The following is a 20739-nucleotide window of genomic DNA, read 5'->3' on the forward strand; positions in this document are numbered from 1 at the left end:
TGATCACTCAGCGCTTAAACTGCAATAGAGTCACTATAGTATTTAATACTTTTTTTTAATCAAAAGATCACAGTTCTTCACAAGCAACTGCCATGAGCTACATGTTGCGTGGAAACAGTAGACTGATAGAACGGGTAGTGCAACTTTGCACTTGTAATGCACTGTTCATTTGAAAATGTTAAAACACTTTGCAAATATTCATTATGTCTGACAAGATCTCCAAGAGGTATATATTCCCATTTCCATTTTATAGATGGGGAAACACGTAACAGCAGCAACCTTTTGGACCAAATACCAATTCCAACCCATTTCCTTGTGAAAAGTTCAACAGCACCCTCTTTTTGGCTGCCAAACAGAGCACAGATAAGCACTGGTCTCTTTCCAAAATTAAAAAAAAGGGGGGGGGGATTGGAAAGCAGGGCATTTGATGTACCATCATCTCGTTTTTTGTGTTTCCAGGACTTTGAAGCCCATGGAAACAGAAGTCACATTGACAACTACCCCTTAGTCATGACTCACCCATAAGTTTTGCACTTTTTGCTGATATAGCTTACTCCAGTTGGGAGAATGAAGTAACCTATACTGGCTATAATGCTCTTTAAAACATTCTTAAAACTGTATTGACTCCAGGACTCTTGCTAGTATAGTAATAACTGTAAAATCCCCAAACCAAAATGCACCCTAAAAAAATAGTTATGTCAAAAGTATAGGCATAGACCAGGGGTGGAGAACCTGTTTTGGGTCAAGGGCACCCACAGAAAAATCAGTCAGGTGCCACACACAAGTAAGAAGGGGGGAAAAAGCCACACCTTCTCTCATGTGGCCCTTTACTGACATGAAGAAAGACACTCCCCATATTCCTCTTGCCTATGGAGGCCCATCTTAGCAGATTTTGGGTGCTCCAGCCCTGCGATGGGGCAGCAGGAGACTGGAGCTCCAGTGTGGGCTCCCCAACGCTGGGGGAACCATGAGCCTCAGGGGCCAGATCCAGGCAAGTCGGGGGCTGCATCTGGCCCCTGGGCCTGAGGTTCCCCACCCCTGACATACTGTCACTATTCTTACTGACAGCTGCAGGATGAAATGACTTTAACTACTTGTTGGACAATCGTTACAATCTAAAACACAGAGAATTATTCTCTTTTTAAATATACAGTTGAATCTCGTTGATCTGCACACTTTCAAATTCACATAAAAGTTAATATTCTCTCCCCCAGCATCCCAGAAAAAAAATATGATAGCAAGGGCTCTAGAGGTGATCCTGGCAATTATAGACCACTAAGTCTAATGTCAGTACTGGGCAAATTAATTGAAACTGTAGTAAAGAATAAAATTGTCAGACACATGGATGAATATAATTTGTTGGAGGAAAGCCAACATGGTTCCTGTAAAGGGAAATCATGCCTTGCTAATCTTCTAGAGTTGTTGGAGGGGGTCAACAAACATGAGGACAAGGAAGATCCAGTGGATATAGTGTACCTAGATTTCCAGAAAGCATTTGATAGCCACCTCATGAAAGGCTCTTATATAAAGTAAGTTGTCATGGGATAAGAGGGAAGGTCCTTTTGTCGATTGATAACTGGTTAAAAGACAGGAAACAAAGGGGTAGGAATAAATGCTAAGTTTTCCGAGTAGAGATATATAACTAGTGGGGTCCCCCAAGGGTCTGTCCTGGAACCCATCCTATTCAGCTTACTTATAAATGATCTAGAGAAAGGGGTAAATAGTGAGGTGGCAAAATTTGCAGATGATACCAAACTGCTCAAGATAGTTAACACCAAAGCAGATTTTGAAGAGTTTCAAAAAGATCTCACAAAACTAAGTTACTGGACAAGAAAATGACAAATGAAATTTAATGTTGATAAATGTAAAGTAATGCACATTGGAAAAAATAATTCCATCTACATATACAATATGATGGGGACTAATTTGGCTACAACTACTCGAGAGAGATCTTGAAGCCATTGTGGATAGTTCTCTGAAAACATCCACTCAGGGTAGGGCTACACTGTGGGGTGGGGGTGGGGTTTTGGAAGAAGGTATGCAAATTGCACTTGCATTTGCATATCTTCTTCCAATTCTTTTTCTGGATTAGGCTTTTCCGATATTTGGCCCATCTACACGGGGTCAAATGTTGGAAAAAAGAAACCTCTTTTGGAAGCCCCCGTAAACCTCGTTTTACAAGGAATAAGGGGGCTTCCGAAAGAGGAGGTTTTTCCAACATTTGGCCCCATGTAGACAGGCCAAATATTGGAAAAGCCTCTTCCAGAAAAAGAATCGGAAGAAGATATGCAAATGTGAGCACAATTTGCATACCTTCTTCTGAAGCTTCCCCTCCCCAACACAGTGTAGCCCTATCCTTTGTGCAGTGGCAGTCAAAAAAGCAAATAGAATGTTCTGAGTCCTTAAAAAAGGGATAGAGAGTAAGAGAGAAAATATCTTATTGTCTGTATATAAAACCATGGTACGCCCACATCTTGAATACTGCATACAGATGTGGTCGCCTCGTCTCCAAAAAGATATATTGGCATTAGAAAAGGTTCCAAAAAGGGCAATAAAAAATTATTAGGGGTCCCATATGAATAGAGATTAAAAAGACTTGGACTTTTCAGCTTAGAAAAGAGGAGAGTAAGGGGGGGATATGATAGAGGTCTATAAAATCATGACTGGTATGGAAAAAGTGAATAAGGAAAAATTATTTACTTATTCCCACAATATAAGAACTAGAGGGTCACCAAATGAAATTAACAGGCAGCAGGTTTAAAACGAGCAAAAGGAAGTTTTTCTTCACTCAGCGCACAGTCAATCTGTGGAACTCCTTGCCAGAGGATGTGGTGAAGGCTAGAACTCTAGCAGGGTTCAAAAAAGAGCTAAATAGATTCGTGGAGGTTAGGTCCATCAGTGGCTATTAGCTAGGATGCGTAGGAATGGTATCCCTAGCCTCTTTTTCTCTGGAGGTGGGTGACAGGGAAGGGATCGTGTGAGAATTACCTGTTGTTATCCCTCCCTCTGGGGCATCTGATATTGGTCACTATCAGCAGACAGGATACTGGGCTAGATGGACCTTTGGTCTTACCCAGTATGGCCATTCTTATGTTCTTGGGTCTTGTAGTGAATTCATTATTTTAAAAATGAATGGCCAGTAGATTTACTCATGTTTACCTATAAACAATAGGAATTCATAATTGGCAAGTTCAATGATCAAAGTGCATTTTGTGATTCTTAAATGTTTTTTAATGTGTGCGCACTTGCTGGATGATTTGTTAAGTGCAGTCATTGGCATTTGTTCATTAATGTGAATTTGTGGGGTTCTCTCACCTACATGTGAGTTTTCTCTCCCTGCTTTTTGATAGAGTTCCTCTGTGACAGCTGAATTCACAGCTAGCGATATTCAGTGGTTTTGTTTTGGTGCGGTCTCTTTTCAGAAATTGGTTTCCAATACATTTCCATTTTCCTGATTGTCTCATGGAGTAGTTTGGCAGACTGTACGTAGAAATGCTATTTAAAATATACAGTAGTATAAAGAGAGCTACTCTTACAGTCACAAAAATGGAACGAGAGCTCTGCCCTGAATGTCTGTTCTAGGATGCTTGCTTGATTCATCCCTGCTAGTGCAGCTAAACCATGCCTGGTGGAACCAGCAGGGGGACACTGTGCCTCAGGCAGTGTTTGCATTGCTGCTTATTCAGAAGTTCTGCCAGGCAGAGGGCAGCTGTACATTGAAGTTCAGACTACATGCAAAACTCCCTGAATATAGTTGCTTGAGACTCTATTGAATCAGCTGTCCTCATTCTCCCTGCTGCAGCAAGATTTACCCAATTTTGGGGAAGATGCTTGTTCACTGCAGGCATCTTAGTTATGTCACAACACCTGTCCTGGTAGATATACCATCCCCTATGTGTCCTTGAGCTACAGATCATTCTATAGCTCAATCTAGCCCCTGATTTTCAAAGATTTTTATTTTAAAACAGATGGTTACAGAATTGGTGGGTGTGTTCTGTAATGTAACGTGTATGTCTTTACAGTAATTGGCTTGTAAAACTGATTGATAGAAATTTACTGTACTTTCAAAGAGGCTAAAAGTAAATAACTAGAATTTAATGTCAGAGCATTAGCTGTGTTATTCTGTAAGTGAATAAACTTAAAAACAATGAATGGTCCTGCAGCACCTTCGAGATTAAAAAAAATATATACCATCTACATTTGTGTTAGTCTCGAAGATGCTGCAAGACCATTTGTTGTTTTTTAATAGAAGTAGATAGGGTTGCCAGGTGTCCAGTTTTGAACCAGACAGTCCAGTATTTGAGCTTTCTGTTCAGGAAACAAATTGAGAAAATATAAATGTCTGGTATTTTCTAAATAAGATGTAATATAGATAGTGATGTAATGGCAAGTGTGTCCGGTATTTTTGTTGAAACCATCTGGCAACCCTAGAAGTAGAAGTAACCAAAATAAAATCTGTCCTTTCTCACTCAGTTTTAGCTTTGAAATTAAAGAATGCTTCCAGATATCTTGTTACTCTGCCAAAAGTGCTTATTTTACCTGCCCTACTTTGCTTCTTTAGGCCTAAATCCAGAAAAGCACTTACGCACATGAGTAGTTGAAATCCTGGGGCCTCACTGTGCTAACAAAGAGACAGAGAGGTTCACAACATCTTTCATACAATTTCCAGGATTTTTCCCTTTGATTTGGGCTGATTTGCTAAAGGTAGTCACCTTTAGCAAACAGTAGGTGATTGACACAAACTTTCAGATCTGGTTCTTTTCTGTTTCTCTGCTTCAGTAGTTTTGTTGCTGTGTTCTACTGTCCTGTTGACTAGGCCTACCATGAAACTTCTGCAAGAATCAAAGGTTTACTGACATATTTTCTGCTTTCCTTTCCCTTTTTTGTTTCAGAAAATCTTCAGAAGAACTGGACATGGATAAAGTGACAGCAGCTATGGTACTAACCAGTTTATCTACCAGCCCTTTGGTTCGCAGCCCTCCTATACGACCCAATGGTAAACTTACAATATACTACTTTTGGGGAGGGGGTGTAAGAAGCAGTAGCATTATGCTGAGAATCTGAATGTTACTTTTCCATTTTGTGGCAGGAACTTATCAAACCTCAATAAATATAGTATGGATAAAGTACCAATACCTGCCCCGGTAGTAGCAATGCAACTGGAAAAGAAAAACAGCTGCCCAGTTCTCTTTTATACCCACTGTAATTATCTACTAGGGGAGCTAGAGGAGCTGCATGTCTATGTAACTGCCACCAGGCGGATTTGAACCGTGTGCCTCTGAAGCAGAATATAGGAGCCTCTACCTTCTGAACTAAAAGCCAGCTGGTTCCCATCCCATGCTGTAGAGGTCTCTTGATCTTAACTGTTGCTGTGGTCTTGGTACCACTTGCATTGCTCAGTAACCGCACACTAGGTGTGTGGGTTACATCTACACTAAGAAACTATTTTGAAATAATAACTTTGAAATAGCACAGCCACAATAAAAGGCAGTATCAAAATAGCACAGAATTATTTTGAAATAGCACATCCACACTGATTGGAGCCTGCATTTCATTTAAAACCCTCAGAGGCACACCAGTGAGGGCACCAGGAGAGCAGACACTTCCTGTGGCTGCTTGCTGAGGCTAGCTGAAACACTTGCTGATCGGGGCTCCTCTCTTCAGCCATGTCTCACATGCTACTTCTACACTGCCTTAACCCCTCACGGGACACCAAACTCATGCTGTGTGAGCCGGTGGCCCTTGCAGACACCATAGTACTTACAACATGGCGCTGGAGCTGCTGCAAAACAGTGCCAGGCTCATGGGCCTTGTGCTGCACCTCATGACACAGTTCATCTAAACAGCCCACGTGCTGCTTCAGCATGACATGGTCCTGGCACTCGTGCTGCTGCTAATGACCCTCAATCTCCTGCACACCGTGAAATGCTGCTTCTGGCAGAGGGAGACCAGTTCCGATTGGTGGAACCGCATTGTCATGCAGTGGTGGGTGACCAGCAGTAGCTCCAGGAAATCCACATGCGGAAGGCCACCTTCCTGGAGCTCCGAGCATGGCTTGCCCCTGCCCTGAGGTGACAGGACACCTGACTGCGACTCGTCATCCCCCTCATATCCTCAGCTGTGAAAAATGATGCAAAGAATTCATTTAGTTTCTCCACAATGACCTTATCATCCATGAGTGCTCCATGTGCATCTCAGTTGTTCAGTGGCTCCCTGCCTCTGATGCACTTTAAAAAGTACTATTATTTTTTGAATTTTTGCCTAGCTGTTCTTCAGATTCCTTTTTGGTGTCCCTAATTATATTTTTACACTTCATTTGACAGAGCTTATGCCCCTTTCTACTTTACTCACTGGCTACGTCTACACTGCAGGCTTCTTGTGCAAGAACTGTTTTGCGCAAAAGGTCTTGGACAAGAGCGTGTCCACACTGCCATGTACTTTTGCTCAAGAGATGTGCTTTTGTGCAAGAGCATCTGTGGAAGTGTGGACACTCTCTTGCACAAGAAAGCTGATGGCCATTTTGTGCAAGAAACCCCTGGTGCCCATCCACACTGCCTTCTTGCGCAAGAGCTCTTGCACAAGAGGGCTTATTCCTCATGGGGAGAAGAATAACTCTTGCGCAAGAAGCCCTCTGTTCCGACGCTTTACTGTAAATTTACTGTAAATGGCCGTTCTTGCGCAAAAAGCCTGAAGTATAGACGTAGCCACTAGGATTTAGCTTCCACTTTTTAAATGATGCCTTTTTATCTCACTGCTTCTTGTATTTGGTTAAGTCATGTTGGTTCTCTTCCTGTGTTTTTTAATTTGGTGTATATATTTTAGTTGAGCTTGTATTGTGGTGTCTTTGAAAAGTTTCCGTGCAGTTTGCAGTGATTTTGCTTTTGGCACTGTATCTTTTAATATTGCTGGAATATACTAATATACAGGGCTCGACAAATAATACAATCTACTCGCCCGTGGCAAGTAGATTGCAACCCGGAAGAGCCGGGTTCAGGCGATCTGCACATGCACAGAACGATCTGCGCAGATCACCGGACAGTGCGGTTGGCGAGCGGGGCTCGCCACAGTTCGGCGAGCCCTGCTAAGATATGTTGCTATCATTGATTATATATGGACATTTTTTTCCGAAATAGGAAGAAACTAGCACTGTAAGGAAGCTTATATTTTACTTAGCAATTTAAAAAAAAAAGGTTGAGAGAGAATATTTAGGTTAGATTTTGCTCTACAGTAAAATTGCTCTGGATTTACCTCTGTATAAATTGCTACTTTCCCTCCACAAATCATTAATATTGAGTATGATTCTCATTTATAGTTAGCCACCTTGTTGCCATTCTTGCAATGTAAAGGGGCCTTAAAGGGAAGTAAATTACAATTATACCTCTTAAAAGCCTTCTTTACACAGCCAAATGTATTAATGTAAATGAAAATCAGGCCCTCTGGGACTGTTTTCTTTTCTTGTCAACCTCATTGTCATTTTTTTATATATTACTTTTTAAAAAATATTCTTGATTAAGTCTCCATGTAACTGAGGTAAAGGGAAACTGTAATACCAGAGAACACAAAGCACTGGCTTAAATGTGTCAGAAAATTACATTTGAAAGCATGTTTCCTTCTTGTGCTAAATTCACAAATTGATACCAGATGTGCTGGTTGGCTTTGTCATGAATTGCAAATCATTTAACAAAATTTAAAAAAGGAGAGAAACACAAGAATTCTGAAGGGTTGTAACCACAAACAAAAAGAGTTTTGTATTATGTTTTATGTTATGCTTCATCAGCAATAGGCTAATTATTTGTAGGATTTTTTCAAAAGGAAAGGTGGAGCACACTAATTTGCCCACATTTTGCACTCTGACCACAATCCCGCAAACACTTGACGATGTAAGTAACTTTTCAAATGAGTGGTTATGGGACTACTGAAGTGAGTATAATCATACATGAGCTTAGTGTTTGCAGGACTGGGCCCTGTGTTGTGAGCAGTGAGTATTTTTAATAATGGTTTGTGCTTTAAGTACTGATCTAAAGCCCATGGTAGTCAGTCAGTGGAAAGACTTTATTGACTTCAGTGGGTTAGGCTTTTGGTAAGGACTGAAGGAAATAATTCTTGAGCCAGTACTACCACTGAGAAAGAGACTTGTGTGTTAAAAAGGTGAAGAGGAGTTTGTGAGTAACAGGAAACTAATGCAGGTATTGTCAGCTATGGAAAAATACCAGTCGCTCATTTAATATACTGAATTATATTATTTACTTGATAACCACACAAGATAATGCTAGGTATGGTATGTGGGGGTGAGGTGGGGAAGGTCCCTTACCCCAGGGCACATACATCTAAATAAACAAAGATGATACCTAAACACACTGGCAGACCACGAGGGTGATGTCAGAGCAGTTTTTTTGTTTGGTGTTGTAACAGTAGGTTTATGACAGCATTTTTATATCTGTGGGTTAGTGTTGTGGGGCTGAGTAGCCTCTTCCCAGGAGGGGAGTCTGACATCACCTAAATCCCTGATTTGTACAGTCAGAAGCTTAAGAGTGATGAATGTTAGCACATTCAGGATTTGTGCCAGTCAAAGGCAAGGGATGTGATTTTTTTTTTAATTTCATTTATTTGTATTGTTATCTGTGCTGTATTCAGGGAAAGCATTCCAATTCATGATTGTAGCAAAGCATATGCTTAAGTTGCACTGAAATCAGTAAAGTCCTAGGAGTGCTCAAAGTTAAGTGCTTAAATGCTTTCCTGAATCAAGGCATTCATCACCATCTTATCGACTGCTCCAGATATAGTTACGCTTCAGAATAGTCTTTTGTCTCCCTAGTTCAGCTTTTCTTTTCTAGACAGGTGGTGTTTTTACTGAAACAAATTTTAGTAAGATGTCAGTCTGTCTCCACTTTGTAAACAGAGTTTTCTGGCTTTTCTCTGTCTGAGGTAAAGAAAATGATAACTGAACACCATATAAAAGCAAATGTCTCTCCTTAGCTTTAACTCATGACATTTGTTAACTCCTGTTGTTGTTGTTCTTAATTAACAGAATCCCTGAATGGATCTTGGAAAGAAGGAGGATTTGTGCCTTCTAGTACCAGCAGTAGTGGATACTGGAGCTGGAGTGCCCCCAGTGACCAGTCTAATCCATCCACCCCATCTCCGCCTCTGTCTGCTGATAGCTTCAAACCCTTTCGAATGTCCTCTCAGCCAGATGATAGTATTGATGAAGTTGAAACCAGCAGTCTCCTTTTTGATGAGCCCATTCCTAGAAAGAGAAAGGTTAGTTTAGTGTGCAGTCCCACACCACTGCATATCTGGGGTCCTGTTCTTCTGGAGTGGGGAAAGAAGAAAACCAAAAGCATGTGTGGACTCAATTCTGCTGGGTGTTTCAGCTGCTAGACAGACACTCTCCATAGCCCCCTCATGTGTATGTGCAGCTGCTAGCATGTCTAGCCTAACTCCACCCCTCTCGCTAGTGCACATGCTGCCATCGGCACCAAGTGCTTAATGGCAGATGTTGAGGACACATAGCTCCTTCCCAGAGATGCAAGATGCTCCCTGCAGCTCCCTGGACACGTAGGGGATTTCTGCCTTGCTTTGGCAAATTTCTTTGGGACAGGCTGCAACAGGCAGCCTCTCCCTTTTTTCTTTCTGCCATCAGGATTTGAACTGTATTTCTAGTTCACTGAACATGCGGTTAGCCTATCAGGTGCCCTAATAAGATGAAAAACTCTCAGAACAAATATGAGGGGAGGGCATGGAGACTAACTGAATCGAATGGCTTTCTGTATAGTATCATCAGGCCAAAAACATCCCTAGTGACACTTCACTGAACTCACTGGCATTGCACTGGGGGTGCACTCAAAACTAAATAATTGAAACTAAACAAAAAGCCGTAGTTTAGTTTATAACCCCTCCTACTGCCATCATATGCCAGCAAGCAAAGTGCCTTTCTTGACAAAAACAAAGAGATGGCATTAGTCCAAGCTTTCTTCATTCCTAACACAACAGGAAGATTTTACACAGCAAGATGAAAAAAGAGCTCTGTGTGAGAAAGAGGAAAACAAGGTATTTATCCTGTCTTGGTGACTTCTTCTCTGGATCAGACTCAGAGTGATAATTGCCTCACCCCTGGCAGAATTACGTTTACATGATTGTTTAAACATGATCTGATTATCTTTTTGCTACAGGGGTTGCTCATTTGCTGTCCCACGATCACACTTGCTTTTGTTGAGACATCTTTTGAGAGGGTGATGTGAAATACTAGTATGGAGAACACATTTTGCTATGATAAATTAAAAGTTAATTAGCTATTAAAATAATACAAGAGACGACTCTGGGAATGAGAAGGGGACAAAGAGAAAAAGAAATGCTGTGATGCTTTTTACTACTCAGTTAAAGCTGTGCTTATCATTGTTCTGATTGTTCAGTAATGATTAGACAGATGGTTTTACAGCTGCCATTTTTACTGTTTCATTATTCGTATTTTACATATCCACCACAAACATTTTATACTTTATGATCTCTTTTGATTTTTTTCAGTTTTTGGCCTGTACAACAAACATTAAATTTGTATAAGGAATTATTGTATATAGTTCACCTATAACAAATTCACTTTCTCTTCTCTTTTCATTTGTTCCTGGATAATAATTATGTCTGTTTGTGTTTACTTTGGGAGAAAAATACTTATGTTCTAATTATTGGTTTGTTAGTGCTGACAGTCTGTAAAGTATAAATGTGAAAAGCAGAGCCATTGATGAATTCACCAATTAGGAGTAAAGAATGCCTAATCAATTAGTGTCAAATTATTCTGTTTCATGGAGTCATGTCTTAGAAAATGTCATGTATTCCACTATCAACCATCAATAAAGTTGAATGTTTACATTTTGCCATAAATTCAGCCCATTCCTCATCCAATCACTTAAGGTGCAAAGTACGTAGCTTATTTCAAGTCAATTTCAAAATAGCTTATTTCGAAATTTGGCACTGTCTGAACAGCACTTATTTAAAAATAAATCACTATTCTGAAACATCCCTTACTCCTCATGAAATGAGGTTTACAGGGATGTCGGAATAGTGATCCCATTATAGTGTGAAATAACGGGCACATTCATAAGACACAGAATAGCTATTTTGGAATACTGGAGGTATCCCGAAATAGTGCTGCAGTGTAGATGTAGCTTTAACTAATGTCTGAGTGGGAGGAGTTAAAAGCACTAAAGAATGATGAGGCAAATTGACTACCTTACTATTCTGAACCAACTAATTTGGAGACGGTATCTATAACAGTAAAACAGTTTCTATAGAAATGGACTATTCCATTGCTATTGCTGGGGAAAGTAGTAACTTCTTGAGAATTGGCAGGTTTCATGAGATCCAGTCTTAGGCTGACTGTTGCCTTTTTAATACTTCCCTTGGTATATAGAGGTAGGCATATATATTTAAATCAAAACTGTGGAAAAATCAGTTATTGTTCTACAACATTAGTGGGAAATGGTGCTTTTATTATACTTAGCATCTTTGAAAATAAGGCTATAAATACAAATACTAGTAATGCTGAGTGCCCACCATTCCTATGGAAGTCATTGAAAGATATAGGAATTAAGCTCCTTTGACAATCAGGCCACTTATCCTTCAAGTGTTTAAGACCCAGATTCTGCCTTTTTATCCCATATAGCTTGACTGAAGTCAATGGACTGCAAGGCCTTTAATTAAGGGTAAAATCTGTCCCTTACTTTTCTTGCAAAATGATCCAGGAAGTGTTTATTTTATGGCGGGGGGATTCCAGTTTCTGTTGTAAATTAATGGCAGAGCTATTGCATTCAGCAGAATTACACCAGTAATTACACTAATGTAACTGACAGCAGAATATGGCCCAGTTTAGGATGGGGTAACACATACTGATGGTGTATATCTGTAATTTTTCCTACCTTCCATGTGAACACTTTTTTAAACCTGCTTTTTTATAACTTGTCAGAACTCCATGAAGGTAATGTTCAAATGCCTATGGAAAAACTGTGGAAAGGTACTGAGCACAGCCGCTGGGATTCAGAAACACATCCGAACCATTCATCTTGGGTAAGAGGACAACTGTTCTTTGAAGAGAATTGGTACTGACCCATGTTCAGATTCTTCACTGCTCACTCAAGCAGGGCCAGATGGAAGCATAGGCAACCTAGTCCAGTTTCTGACATCAAGTGATTACATCAAAATTTAATCTGCCATTTAAAAAACACACCCACCCTCTCACCCCAGAAATGTGGTGTGACACATTGCTGCTCCTCCTCTCCCACCCTGAGATGCCACCTCATGGACTGGGGTTTCATTGAGCCTCTTCTCCTCTACCAGTCTGGGTTCCCTCTCCCTGCTTTGCTGAATCAGGCTGTCTGGCTTCTTGCAACATGTGTACACTGGTAGGGACCACAGCCAGCTACAGACACAGACTAAAGTCAACACCGTGCAAGACGACTCACCCGTCACTCACATGCACACCACCCCCTTTTGGGAGACAAATCCAAAATAAAGATCTGCACAGCGCATGCTCATAAAAATTCACTCACTCCCTCAATGCGGAGAAAGGTTTGCACAGCTTTCCCCACCCCCACGTCTCTGGATATGGACTGCGCAAACTGGGTTATGTTACAAACAAGAAATAATTGTATTAACTACAAAGGTAAATTTTCAGTGATTTTAAGAGAAAACAAACAGATCAAAGTAGATTACCTTGGTGAATAAAAAAAGACTTCAAACTGAACTTAACACACCAGCTAGGTAAGATATAAATAGCATATTCTCACCCTTAGTGATAAGCAGGCTGACAGATTCTTAAGGCACAAGTTGACTTGGCTTTCCCAGGTTTTCATACATAGGCTAAAAATCCTTCCAGCCTGAAACCATCTCTTCCCACAGTTGAATCTTTGTTCATCAGGAGTTTTCCAGGTGTTTGTTGTAGAGAGAGTGAGGTCCCCCCCATGATGTCATTGCCTCCCTTTTATACCTCTCACTTGCTGGAAAGCTTTTATGCTGTGACCTGGCTCAAACAGTCCCCACTGTGTAGTGCTAGCTCTCAGAAGTTTCTATTGCACACAGTTCCTGGGGTAATCCTGTGCATGTCCTCAATAAGCTATTAACATTGTTTGGCCTTTTTTCTGTTGTACCTGAAAGACTGCTTCTGGGTGTTTTCAAACTCACATTTCAGTAACACATACCTAGCCCAAACTTTACATGCAACAATACTACATATAATCCAACAAGATATTGATGTTTAGCAAATCATGACTTTTAAAATGCTATCGCACAGGGGATACTTTGCACAAAATGTATCCTGATTACATTGGTAAATATTGGGAGTTATGTGTCACATGCAGCATAAATGTAACTCACACGATGGTTTCAGAAAGGAGCCATTTTACCTCTTTCTAAATGCCTCACTTCCCATGTTGTGGAAAACTAAGGGCTTGTCTACACTGCCACTTTATAGCGCTGTAACTTGCTGTGCTGTGGGAAAGGTATGAGCAAGAAAGTTCCAGCGCAGTAAAGTGCCAATGGAAGAAGGCTCCCAGTGCTGAAGCCACACTCCTAGTGGTATTTGCTGTTCCCCTCGTAGAGGTGGGTTTACCTAGAGCTCTGGGAGACCTCTCTCCCAGCACCGGTGCCGTGACATTTGCTGCCACTCTTCATTTGCATAATTAATTAGCAGCTATTTTTTCATAAGAGTCTTTTGTGCAAAAAGGAGCTGTTTAGGATGGCTCCTTTTTGTGCAAAACCCCCCTCTTGCGCAAGAGCCGTTCTTCCGGAAAAAAAAATGAGGCAAGTTTGCCTGCCCTGGCCCAGTGTTGCTCCTGGTAACGGTTGGCTGCTGGTACATCTCTCGGGTGAGGCAGGCAGCAGGTCTCAGTGCACGGCTCACACCTGCATGCACTGCCCCCACAGCTCCCATTGGCCGGTTCCTGGAGGAGGAAGGCAGGAGGCTGCAAGGAGGCAGCCAAGGAGCCATGTGCAGGTCTGGAGCCACAGATTGCCAACCCCTGGCGTGGTAATATGTGTTTTGTCTTTTCTTGATTTAGACGGGTAGGAGAGTCTGACTACAGTGATGGAGAGGAAGATTTTTACTACACAGAGATCAGACTGAACACAGACTCGGCGGTGGATGGCTTAAGCAGCATTTCTCCAGTGTCTTCATCTCTAGGCTCTCCTCCTCCTTTTCCCACCCAAGATGCAAATCGTCCTGAAACGTCATGTGCCAAAACTGAGCCTAAATTGATGACGCCTCTGAGTCGCTCAGCTCCTACCAATCTCTACCTCGTCCACACAGATCATGCTTACCAGGTAAAGTTAGAGACAGTAAATTAACCTGTTTAATAGAATTTGGTGATCACACACCTGCTTGAGTTTAACCACCAAACTCCCTTTACATTACAAACGGGGTACTTTTTAATGTGAGAGACAGAGCGTGAGAGACTGCTACAGCTTGGCCCATGCTGGTTCTTTCTTCACAAGTCCAGTGGCTGTCAGAAACCATTCCATTTCTGAGCCATCTGCTGTGAGGTGGGCAGCTTTGCATACATGTGGTTTAGCAGGAGAAATAGAAATAAGGCTATAATATCCCCTGCTCTTTCGGGTAATTCTTTACAAATGGCAAAAAAACCCCAAGCAGATTCCAAGTTTTATTAGAGAACTTTGCAACTTAATTCAAACAGCATGCACTCATTGTAAAAATGTGCTAAAAATGAGCTTTTGAAAACTCTTGATTTTAACATGCTTTGATCTCCTGGGCACCATATAATTTCTAAGAAAAAGATAGCTTTTGAAGAATTGGGATCTATGGCCTACTTATGGACATGAAAAATGAATTCTTACCACATCTAATAAATTTAGAAACTCTTCTCTGTGAAATAGGATGGGGTAAAAGCACACAAAAACCAGATTTCAATGTGTGATCTGTTTTTCATGGTGTGAATTTGGTACAGCTTTAGCTATATGTTAGGTAGGCTTGGTCAGTGCTTTGGGTTTTCCTTGGAGGTCTCATTAAAGTATTTTTGGAAATAGCGGTGTTGACATCCTTTATCTAAGTGAACACTGGACAAGTGCTCCAACAGGTTCTAGTGGATATACCATCTTCCCTTCAAACAAGCTATTGTTAACCATTTCATGCTGCTAATCTTGTCAATTGTCTTTTGGGTTTCAAACATTGTTTTAAGAAAAACCTATAGCAGAGATTATGATAAGGCAATTCTGGTATCATTGGGAGTTATCAGATTTTCTTGAAAATTTTCAGTGAGGCTTTCAGTAGGGATATAACACAGAGACACTACAGACTGCATGGCCTGATGGCCTCCTATCAATAGATAAGTTTATGTATCAGTATTATTTAAAGGCCCCTACCCCTTTAAACAAGAGTTGAAAGGGCTTGCGCCTCCCGTGGCTCCCACGTATCATGTGAGGAGGAGGTGGGAGCTGAGAGACCCTTCAACTCCTGCTATTTAAAGGGCTTCCTATGCTGCTAGCGCATTGCCTGACAGCCACGGGGAAGGTATGAGCCCTTTAAATAGAAACAGTTGAAAGAGCTCGCAGTTCCTGACCCCGCTGCTAGTAGGTTGCCTGTGAATCAGGGACAGCCTGTGACCAATTTAAAAAAAAAGTTAAGTAGTCCCCCTTCAAAAATTATTGCCCACCCCTGGCTTTAGGTGCATGTCACTTTAGTAATACTGCAGGGGAAAAAAACTACATGAATGCAAACAAGCAGAATCTGGCAACCCTGCTCATGGTCAATGGTAAACAAATGGCTGCATCTAGACTGGCAAGATTTTGCGCAAAAGCAGCTGCTTTTGTGCAAAATCTTGCCACCTGTCTAGACTGGCCGCAAGTATATGTGCAAGAACACTGACTTTGTACTGTACAAAATCAGTGGTTCTTGCGCAAATACTCCAACACTCCCGCTCAGGGATAAGTCCTCTTGCGCAAGAGGGCCAGTGTCAACAGCCAAGTTAATTTCTTGCGCAAGAAAGTCCGATGGCTAAAATGGCCATCGGAGCTTTCGTGTGCAATAGAGCATCTACACTGGCACGGATGCTCTCTTGCGCAAATACTTTAACAGAAAAACTTTTCCATTAAAAGTATTTGCGCAAAATCATGCCAGTCTAGACGCAGCCAATGTCTTGTGGGCCATACAGAGAACCCTGATGGGCAGGTTGCCCACCACTGTTGTAGTTTGACATCTCTCCAGCTGAACATGACTGTGAATCTAGTGAGGGAAACTCACATATAATGTGAATGGCTGAAAACAAACACAGTATTTAAAATTATATTGGCTGGTAGAAACAAATGAAAAATGGAAGGAAAGCTCCATTAAAATGGTTTAAGTGTAAAACAAGAACCTTGTGGTCATAAAGGTTGAGTCACAAGAGACACAGGAAGTCAGTCTTAAATGCAGCCACTCATTTGCCCTGATAAGCAGAGAGGAACAAGCTTTAAATACTGACAGTAAAATAAGGAGTTAAGACGATGCTTTAAGGGACCCAAAGGACCTCAGCAGAGCACACCTTTTAGCCAGGTTCCAATGGCCCAGAGAGGAGGCGGCAGCTTAACAGAAAGGTTATAAAACCTGGATGGAAGGAAAATGAGCAAATTGAGAGGCCAATAGTGTTGTTTTTCAAAATCTTGATTTAGCTTTATTTTTTTGTTCAGTAATTGCCCTCAAATGTTGAGAATTTCAGCCCACAGTTTTACATAGGGAAAGCTGGTTTTAAGCATGTTTGTCTTGTAATTGTAGAGTAGTTGCCTCACGTTGATGATCATTTTTGGTTCCCAAATTTCTCTTCTTCCACTCTTTAATAGTTTCCACTAGACAATAACTTTAGTTTAAAATACTTTAATATGGATTTGCTCCTTGCTGGGCTTTTAATCATTCTAGTTAAAGTTTTTTTTAGTATTGACCAGATGCTGGTTTACTGAACTTTTTATTATATATATATATATATATATATATATATATGGTGGGGAAGGGAAAACCTACTTGCACATCTGGTGGCTGTGTTGAGGAAATACTTTCGTGATGAAATTATTAAAAAGATATGACAAAATTCCAGCTTCTTAGAGATCTCCTGACCAACTTATTTAATGCTCTAGTAAAGGATCTACATTATAAACAGAATGGCAATGTAATTCCCTTTGTTTCATTGTTGTTAGCAGCAAGACTTGGTGTTGGACATAAAAGTCTGACTACTGCTATGGAATTATGGTATAGTAAAATATGGACTGTCTTTAATTTTTGGCACAGAAGTCCCCAGGAGTAATTAGAAAAATTGTGCACACAGTATTTTAGAATTCTGCATATTTTATTTGTCAAAATAATGTTATAATCATGCCAGTTTTTATTTTGGGTAATTTCAACATATCTGTCAACAAATACGTCTGTAACAATACAGGCAACAACAAAAAAAGATTCAGGAAATATGTTTTGATAAAGAGATTCCTTACTAGAAATACAGAATGGCGTAATAATACATTTAAACTTCAGAGAAACGTGGTTTACACATCCCTCAGAAGCAGTGCTAATGGTTGGAGAAGGGTAATGGAGGAAATGAGAGAGACGGCAGTAACTGCTATGCAAATATAGGTGCCAACTTCCCATCTAGTCAAGGGGTGCTCAATCCATCCTACCCCCCACTTCATACCTTCCCCCCAAGCTCCTGCCCCTCTTCTTCCTCCAAGCACTGCCCTTTCGCACTTCTTCCTGTCCCTTCCAGAAAACTCCCAAATGCCACAAAAGAGCTGTTCACAATGGAAGGGAGCAGGGGTGGGGTTGAAGTTTGCCAGTGGGGCTGCTGGCAGGTGAGAGGCACTGGCACCTGCTAGTTTTACCCTGTAGATCCTCCAACCCCTGAGCAGTCCTGGAGTCAGCAGCTATGGCCAAGGAGGATTCTGAGTGTGAAGCTGGAGGGTAGCTGGATGTAGGTGGGTGAAGTATGGAACTGGATGTTTTTTGTTTGGGTTTTCTTTGAGCAAAGTAGATTTGAGGAGCGGAGAGATTGTTAGAGAGTTGAGGTGCGTCCCCTGCTCCAAAGCCACACTGGCTGACCCCTAGCCTTTTCTCATTCATTCAAACACATCTGCATGTCCCTCTTCCCCCCCACACACACTTTCTGCCATCCAGTCCCCATGTGGCCCTGCCATCTCTCTCTCTCTCTCTCTCACACACACACACACACACACACACACACACACACACACACACACACACACAGTCGTCAGCCCTCACTCCAGTCTGTCCCCCACTAGCCTTTCTGGATTATGTGCCCCCCCTAGCAGGCAGGAGTGCCCCCTATGGTCTGTTCTCCCTGTATCCCATGTTTGCTCACCTGGCCCCTCCTCTGCCTCCCTATCAGCTGCTGACTTCTGCATCCAGTGGGCAGTGAATCAGCTGCCTCTGCTCAGGCACCATAGCAGCCTCTGGTGGGTGAAAGGTGTAACAACAGAGTCTCTGCATTTTCTGAGAAGGAAAAAAAAAAGGCTGCAGGGCACATGAATTCCCCCAGAGAGCAGTGTCATGGAAAAGTTTTCACACCAATTACATAGAGACCTGCCAAAAAGAAGATAAGTACTTAGCAATGTGGTCACCAGTTTATGTAATCAGTGCAGCAAGCCAGGATTTTTTGCCTGAATATTAAACTGGTCCTAAACAAGTGATGTCACAATGAAATGTTAACATACTTCATTGTACTTTACCACAATGAAAAGTTTCAAAAGAAAAAAAATGTATGTGGATTTCTGAGCTCCTGCCTAGTATCTTTCGATACTTAGCTTTTTAAGGTTTCTTACAGAAGCCATTTCTTGGAAGAGCTATTATTTTTTTCTGCCCAATTAAATAATGACTACATATAAAGATCTTGTTCTTTCTTTGTTGCCCTATTCATGTTTATCCCCACTAGGGATTTGAAAATATAACCACTTACACGGTTAACTGATGAGCCTGAACTCATCGGTTAATGTGCATGGTTTCATGTCTCCCCTACCCACTGTGCTACTGCCTCTGTATCAAAAGCAGCAGGGGGGGAGGGCAGGTGGGAGCTGGGGCAGGCAGAAGCCAGTGCATACAGGAAGCCAGGTGGCAGCAGGTTGGGGCACGCAGCTCTGCAGAAGCCAGTGTGCATGTAGAGCCAGCTTAAAAGCCAGCTTCCTGCACCATGTAGAAACCCCCACCCATACACTCACAGCTGCCTCTGTATTAGCAGCATGGGTGGCAGGTGAGAGTCACCTGCCTTCCATGTGTAACCCCTGAAACTTTCAGTGATTACACAATTACATAATTAAATGCATTTTACCATCCCTAATCCCCAGAGAACAAGGGTAGAATGCTTACACAGCCACCATTGTAGAAATATTTTGAAAACCTGCTTAATTTGCAGTTTAAGAGCGAACGATCATGTTGCAATGCTTTGGAAGATGAACACTTTTTTTTAATTGGATTTTTTTTAAACAGGCTACTCCTCCAGTGAACATTCCAGGGTCAACAAAGTTCACTCCCAACGGCCGTAGCTTTAGCATCTCTTGGCAGTCACCTTCAGTTACCTTTACAGGCACTCCGGTAAGTGGAAGATGAACAAAGAAGGTACCTAAGTAATGGAAAATGTTAAAACTTACCAATAATGTGCTTACGATTGACATTAAATGAGAAAGAGATACAGATACAATCCTCCAGGTCCCAATTGTCCTCTTACACCAATGCTATACTGCTTTATAAGCCCGTTGATTTACATGCAGTTATTCTGTAGTATATTTTTTAAACTATCTGCTTACAAAGGAATGAAATGGGTAGCTTCATCAGTCTATAAAATCTTCTGCATTTGCCAGTGCATGTCTCTGTTTCTAAAGGAGTATTTATAAAACTAGAGGAAACCAGCAATTTGATCATTCTGTTAGAAGGCTTATTAGAAAGGTACTTAAGTTTGAAAACTACTGCTATAAAATATTTTTTCTTGTGATTCATTTGAAAATTGATGCCTATGATCCAACATAATGATATATTTTGACTAGAGGGTAGGCTCCGGGGTGCGGCCAGGGATGAGGTGTTTAGGGTGCAGAAGTTGTTCCAGGCTGGGAGGTGGGGCAGATGAGCAGTTAGGGAGCTCTGGGGTGGGGCTCTGAGTCTGGGGCTCATTCAGGGCTGGGGCACTGAGTTACTTCTCAGGGTTTGGGCATGGGCTTACTTTTGGTGGTTCCTGATCTGCAGAGCCATGAAGGGGATACTAAGGCAATGCAGACCAAACTGCACCCCGGAAGTGGCCAGCAGCAGGTCTGGCTCCTAGTTGGCAACGTGCTCCACCCCAGAAGTGGCCACATGGTCTGCCTCTGCATTCTGCTCTCACCTGCAAGCACCAGGATGGGGGCAGCACGCAGAGCCCCATCATCCCCTCCCTTTCCCCACCTAGGAACCTGACCTGCTGCTGTACGCTTCTGGGTACAATGTGATTTGCAGTGCCAAAACAGGTAGGAAGCCTGTCTTAGCACCCCAGCGACTCACTGGGTCACCCTACAACTAAGCGACACAATGCCTCCCATTCCATGACCCAGTACAGGGTTGCAACCCATAGAGTCTTTAACCAGTGATTTTCAAACTAACAGAGGTGATGTCCAATAAAACACTGCAAATCATGTACAAATGAAAGAAAAAAAATTACCTAACAAAACTGAATAAGGAATTCTTAAGCCCTGGTTCTAGCCCCAGATACATGCGGGCAACTTCTGTTGATTTCACAA

The 20739-nt window shown here is 41.7% G+C and overlaps 1 protein-coding gene across 3 annotated transcripts in view; it reads left to right on the top strand.

Annotated features, from left to right (window-relative positions):
• Window positions 1-20739, top strand: part of ZNF704 (zinc finger protein 704) — a 205085-nt gene that overhangs the window by 165720 nt on the left and 18626 nt on the right. For all 3 annotated transcript variants that reach the window (XR_012901351.1, XM_075920471.1, XM_075920470.1), the window contains 5 exons: window positions 4893-4996; window positions 9029-9261; window positions 11960-12060; window positions 14049-14310; window positions 19463-19567. Coding sequence is in view for 2 of the 3 variants with exons in the window: in XM_075920471.1 (XP_075776586.1) it covers window positions 4893-4996; window positions 9029-9261; window positions 11960-12060; window positions 14049-14310; window positions 19463-19567 (805 nt within the window). In the remaining variant the exon portion in view is untranslated. The remainder of the gene's footprint in view (window positions 1-4892; window positions 4997-9028; window positions 9262-11959; window positions 12061-14048; window positions 14311-19462; window positions 19568-20739) is intronic.

The sequence above is a fragment of the Pelodiscus sinensis genome, chromosome 2 (assembly GCF_049634645.1).
Source record: "Pelodiscus sinensis isolate JC-2024 chromosome 2, ASM4963464v1, whole genome shotgun sequence".
NCBI lineage: Eukaryota > Metazoa > Chordata > Testudines > Trionychidae > Pelodiscus > Pelodiscus sinensis.